This window comes from Mus caroli, chromosome 11 (assembly GCF_900094665.2).
Source record: "Mus caroli chromosome 11, CAROLI_EIJ_v1.1, whole genome shotgun sequence".
NCBI classification, from domain to species: Eukaryota; Metazoa; Chordata; class Mammalia; order Rodentia; family Muridae; genus Mus; species Mus caroli.
In genome coordinates, this window is record NC_034580.1 from 57,233,408 (window position 1) to 57,239,921 (window position 6,514).

Consider the following 6,514-nt stretch of genomic DNA (forward strand, 5'->3'; position numbering starts at 1 on the left):
GAAAGAGAGAAAGAAAGAAAGAAAGAAAGAAAGAAAGAAAGAAAGAAAGAAAGAAAGAAAGAAAGAAAGAAAGAAAGGAAGGAAGGAAGGAAGGAAGAAAGAAAGAAAAGCAAAAAAGCTACAGGATGACTGTTTTATATCATGTACTATTCAGTTTACATAGCAGTATGTGTATGATAGAATTAGATGATAAAATTCTAACCAGTGAGTAATATTTACATCATATATAAGACAGAACAACTCACACTTTAATATGATTAGAATAGAATATACTGGGGCTGGTGAGATGGCTCAGCGGTTAAGAGCACTGACTGCTCTTCCAAAGGTCCTGAGTTCAAGTCCCAGCAACCACAAGGTAGCTCACAACCATCCGTAACAAAAATCTGATGCCCTCTTCTGGAGTATCTGAAGACAGCTACAGTGTACACACATATAATAAATAAATAAATCTTTTTAAAAAATGTAATTAAAAAAAGAATATACTGGAAAACAAAGTCAAACAGGTTTAAAGGCCTATATTGTCAGAGGAAATGTAAACTTACCCGATTCTCATCATAAATAATTTGGACAATACTACGGTGTTTTTGTTCCACAGGAGGAGGGGACACAGGCTTCTCTGGCTCAGGGGGCTTAGCTGCTTCTTCTTCTAGCTGTTGCTAAAAGATCCAGAAAAAAAACGTTAGACATCTGCTGCAGATCACTACTCACTAGCCAGAGAGAACACAGGCGACTGTGTACTTCATGTTGCTTCTACAGGATAATAATAAGCATTTATTCTACAAGGGTCTCAAGGATCCAAGAGCAAAGGAAAATAACCAGATCCATTTTAGTAACTAAACATCACAAATCATACTAATCTAGATAGATGTAAAACCGAAAGAGAAAACCTTGAATATTTTAATTTTGATAAAGAGAAACATTAAAGACAAATTAAGTTTAAGGAAAGAACCTTATACCTCTATTAGAATAACCTTTGACAATACTGGGGAAAGTTACATGTTACAGATACTCCGTATTTGTGACGGTTTCTTGTGATTAGAGTATGAATTCCTAGCTCAGAGTAGAACCATGTCCACACCCAGCTGTTCTATCTATTGAATCCTCCTCTTGTCAAGAGGCACTCAACAGCTGGCATATAAATTATAAAGCAGCAGGCTATCTACTAGCCTATGTTAGTTAGTCTGTCTAGGTTTGAGCCTGAAGGCATGATTTTAATTAATTTTTTCCTAAACTTAAGCAATTATTTAGGCCACTTATACATGAAGTAGGGATAACAATACTATTTATCATACAGGGTTTTTTTTTTAAACAAGGATTAAATGATCTATACATAGCAGACACTACAATTCTAAAAGCACAGTAAAGATTATCTATTACTGTAAACAGGAATTTGTCTGCCTTTCTTGCTTTTTTTTTTTCCTAAAAACCTAAAACCTAGTAAATGCTCAACAAATATCAACATAGACAACTAGGTAGAGATAAAGTCTAATGTAAGAGAGAGGGAAAAAATGATCTATACTATCAAGAAGACCAACAGTAAGGTCCTGTAAGTTAGACCATATCCAACAGGGACTATGGAGGTACATAAAAGGGAGTGGGGAGTGAGACACAACACAGAAAAGAGAAATGAGAGCTAGAAAGATACCTCAGTTGACAAAGCATTTGCCTTGCATGCACAGGGACCCAGAGGTCACAGATCCCCAGAGCCACAGAGAAGAAGCTAAGCTTGATAGCACATGCCTGTAGTCCCATCCTGAGAAGGCAGACACAGGGAGAGCCTGGCATAATTAATCAGGGTGTTCTAAGCCTGTGAGAGATGCTGTCACCAAAATTAAGGTTGACAGCACCTAAAGAACAACAACTGGCCTCTGTCCACATGAACACACAAACCTTCATGTATACTATACAGTCCATCATGCACACAGCCCATCATGTACAACTGAGACTGTTCTCTAAGCTCCACATGCACACACACTATCATGTGTGCATTTACAAATATAAACATACACATGCAGAGATGAATGTGAGGAATTCTGTCAGCAATCGAATGCATGAGTATTGTGCACTATGAAAGGAAAGGGAATGGGAACTGGGAAGGGGAACAACATGGGGAAGAAACAATCAAATGGCTAGGAATAAAACCAAAAAAAGGTAGAAATACAAAGTATTACAGAGAATACAATTATACCCACCAAGATGATGGAAAAACTTATTTCTAAAAGAACTATAATTGCACTTTAAAAAAATACTTGAGGATTATGAGGGGTCTGGGAGGAGTAGAGGGAAGGGATTCTGTGGTCAAGATGTAATGAAAACCAAAAATGAATTAAAACAAACAAGAAAAAACACTGGAATCGCCAGTAGAAAAAAAAAATCTTCACAGGTATGTACGTACACACACACACACACACACACACACACACACACACACACAAATATCTCCACTACTTCAAGCTGATTTAACCAATGTTCTGCCACACACTTATTAAAAAAATAATTACAAGGTTTAACTATTTCAGAGTTTAGAAATAATTCAACATGGTCAGATCTTACGAAAATAGGAAAGGACAGATAAGAAAGAAATAGTAAAGTCTAGCAAGATGGTAAAAGCAATTGCCTGATGACCTGAGCCCTAGGCACGAAAACCATGAATGGTAGTCTGAATATGCTTGGCCCAGGGAATGGCACTATTAGAAGGTGTTGCCTTGTTGGAAGAAGTGTGTCACTGGGGATGGTCTTTGAGACCTTCCTCCTAGCTGCCTGAAGATAGTCTACTAGCTCAGCTCCTCCAGCTCCATGCCTGCCTGGACGTTGCCATACTCCTGCCTTGATGATAATGGACTGAACTTCTGAACCTGTAAGCCAGCCCCAACTAAATGTTGTCCTTTATAAGAGTTGTTTTGGTCATGGTGTCTCTTCATGGCAATGGAAACTCTAAGATAGAAGCTGGTACCAGGGACTAGGGTATTGTTGTGATAGGCCTGACCATATTTTTGTTTGGAAGAATGTGGATTTGAGGACTCCCAATTTGGAAGGCCATGAAATGCTTAAAGTGGGGTTTAAGGTACCATCCTAGTAGGAATATGAAAGACAAGTGCTGCTGAGGGTGATTTGAACTGTGCAGGCCTGCTGGCACAGAGATTTCAGTGGTGGAATTATGTGGCCTAGAAACAGTTCTTGTGATGTTTTGGTGAAGAACATGGCTGCTTTTTGCCATTGTCTAAAGAATCTGCCTGAGGCTAAGATTAACTTTAGACAAAGGAAGTCTCAAAACAGCCTGGTATAAATTCTGTTGTGTAGTTAATAATTTCACTCTTTTGAAGAACATTTGATGAAAAGAAGCAAGCTGTGAAATGAAAAATGTAAAATGTATGATTCAAGCAATAAAGGGGCACCAGGAGGTAGAATGGAGCTAAGTCCTGTGTTTAAGAAGATAAACAGATTTGAGGCAATATCCCACCTAGCTAAATTTAGGTCCACAAATTGTAGTACAAGTCTTTAATCCTAGGAGAGAGGTAAGCAAATCTCTGAATTCAAGACCAGCAAATTCCAGGTAAGAAAAGCTTAGGTCCAGGCATGGCGATACACACCTTTAAGCCTGGAATTCAAGAGACAGAACTATGCAGATCTCTGAGTTCAAAGTCAGTCTACAGAACAAGTTTCAGGACAGCCAAGCTTGGGCAGTGAAGGAAAGCACTGGAAAACAGAAAGTTGGTGAAGATGTAATGTAATGAGGGGACCATGTTCCAGCCACAGAAAGCAGCTGAACTTTGGCAGTTTTGGTCACGTGTCTCTGGCTTTATCGTCAAGAGGAGAAGATTACTGGGAGAATTGATGCTGGTTAGCCTGAGCTAGGAAATCAGTGGTCATTAAGAAGAGACCAGCATCATTGAGGTGACATCTTCTGGGAAGTGTTTTCTGAGAGCACAAAGAAGCTGTGTTCCAGAGATAGCCAAGGTTGTACCTCATGCTGCACTTGGACTTGGTAATGTGTAAGGGTCACCAAGGTGGTAATGGTTTTGAAGGCAGGAAGGGGTCATGGAGAGCAGCTGAGGCTTGGCACTGTGAGAGGTCAGGGAAGGATACTGGTGAAGGTGCTGCCTCAATTGCAGCTGAAGGCCCAAGACTGAAGGGGTCATGCAAAGAAGTTGAGGCTTGGCACCATGAAGAGAGCCTATGAGAGGCTATAGGAGAAGCCTAGTTGCAGCAGAAGATCCCAGTAGACTGGAGATGCCGGTACCATGGGATGATCACCAAGAACAGCAGCAGCAGTGGAGTGGGATCAACCAAAACCTAAAGTGCTACAGAGAGCAGAGCTGGAGAAGTGACACCAGCCCTTTGGAGGAGCCCAGAAAATCATGGGTGGATCCCAGACATTGGGATAAGAAGCTTTGAAGTTGAAGTTGGCTTAGAGACCCCCAGATGTTATAGATGCCAGAGCCGTGGGATACCTGCTGAGGAAAGCTGCTAATAAGAAATGGAACAAATCCAGAAAGAAGAAGTTTGTTGCAGTTAACACAGAGGAAAAAGAAATTGGAGATCTGAAGAGTGCTTTGACATCAGACATGGAAATACAGTTTGAAGTTCGCCCAACTGGTTTCCTGTCTTGCTTTGGTCCAGTATTTCCTCGCTATGGAATTTTGGGATAGTAATGTATGTCCTGTGATATTGGAGGTATGTGACCTGCTTTTTGATTTTTGACTTTACAGAGGATTACAAGAGATTGGATGAATCTCAGAAGAGACTTTGAACTTTGGGCTTTTAAACATAGTTGAGATTGGGGACCTTGTATTACGGGACTTCTGAAGTTAGACTGTTTTAGCATTATTCTGTGACTAGTTATGTATGACCTCTATAGACTCAAGTGTTTAAACAGGCCCGTGGGGGCCAGGGAGTGGAATGTGGCAGTCTGAATACACTTGCCCCAGGGAGTGGCACTATTAGGAGATGTGGCCTTGTTGGAGGAAGTATGTCACTGTAGGGTGGACTCTGAGACCCTCCTAGCTGCCTGAAGACAGTCTGTTCCTGGATTCCTTTGGATAAAGATGTAGAACTCTCAGCTCCATGCCAGATTGGACTCAGCTATACTCCTATCTTGATGATAATGGACTAAATCTCTGAACCAGTAAGTCAGCCCCAATTAAATGTTGTCCTTTATAAGCGTTGCTTTGGTCATGGTGTCTCTTCACAGCAGTGGGAACTGTAACTAAGGAACCATATAAAAGTAGAAGTAGAGAAGAAACAAGTCTATTCTGTAACTTCCATGCCCACTGAGGCATGTGTACACGCTTGCACACACACAATATTTCTTAAAGAAAGGAACAGGGCAGGGCATGGAGGCACCCCTTTAATCCCAGCACTCGGGAGGCAGAGGCAGGCGGATTTCTGAGTTCGAGGTCAGCCTGGTCTACAGAGTGAGTTCCAGGACAGCCAGGGGTACACAGAGAAACCCTGTCTCGGAAAAAAAAAAAAAAGAAAGAAAAGAAAAGAAAAGAAAGGAACAGGTAGGTGCAGTGGTTAATTTCCACTGATTTCCACTGATGAAGAAAGGCAGGAAGACTACACTGCATTCCAAGTCAGTTTAAGGCAGTGGTTCTCACACTAAGGGTCTCCATCTCTTTGGTGGCTGAACAACCTTTTCCAAAGGGTCAGATATCTAGCATATCAGATATTTACATTACAGTTCATAACAACAGCAAAATTACAGTTATGAAGTAGCAACAAAATAATTTTAGGGCTTGGGGTCAACCCAGCATGAGGTACTGTATTTAAAGAATCACACCATTAGGAAGGCTGAGAACCACTAGTCTAAGGAACTGGGCTTCAAAGCTAGTCTGAGTTATATACATAAGCCTGTGTCGAAAAAAAAATTATAACTTATTGCTTTCATAAACTTAAATCCCCATATAAATACTGTTGAATTAAACTAGAAATTTATTTTTTTAAAAAATAGATAATGTGGCACAAATAAAGCTAAACCTAAAGGTGCATGGTCCTTTTAAAACTAAGAGATTAAAAGGAGGAAAAACTACATGACTAACAAACAAATGTAAAACAAGCATTTCTTTGTGAATAAAACTCAAAATTCCTTTATTACTAAAATATTTGCAATCGGCCTACAGCACAAATTCCAATAGCGAGAAGGCTAAGACAAGGGTACCAGGAGTGTGAGGGCAGCTTGGGCTACCAAGGAAGATTCTGCAAAAGAAAAAGAAAAAAAGATTTTCTACAAAAACTTAGAATAAAATCAATAATAGCTAGGCATGGTGACACACACCTTTAATCCCAGCCCAAGGGAGCAAGAGGCCAGCAGATCTCTGTGAGTTCAAGGTCAACCTAGTCTACAAAGGGAGTCCAGGACAGCCAGGGCTACAACAGAGAAGCCCTGTCTCAAAAGGCCAAATTAAAAAAAAAAAAAAAAAAAAAAAATAAAAAAAAAAAAAAAAATATTTTTAAAAAAAAATAAAGCAAAAAAAAAAAAGGAATGAAAACATTTTAATGTTTATTCGTATGT

At 39.9% G+C, this 6,514-nt stretch overlaps 1 protein-coding gene across 28 annotated transcripts in view; it reads right to left on the bottom strand.

Annotated features, from left to right (window-relative positions):
- The window catches only part of Ncor1 (nuclear receptor corepressor 1), a 142,434-nt gene that overhangs the window by 91,486 nt on the left and 44,434 nt on the right, over positions 1-6,514 (bottom strand). For all 28 annotated transcript variants that reach the window (XM_029483963.1, XM_021177219.2, XM_029483964.1 and 25 more), the window contains one exon: positions 543-656. In XM_029483963.1, coding sequence (XP_029339823.1) covers positions 543-656 — 114 coding nt within the window. The remainder of the gene's footprint in view (positions 1-542; positions 657-6,514) is intronic.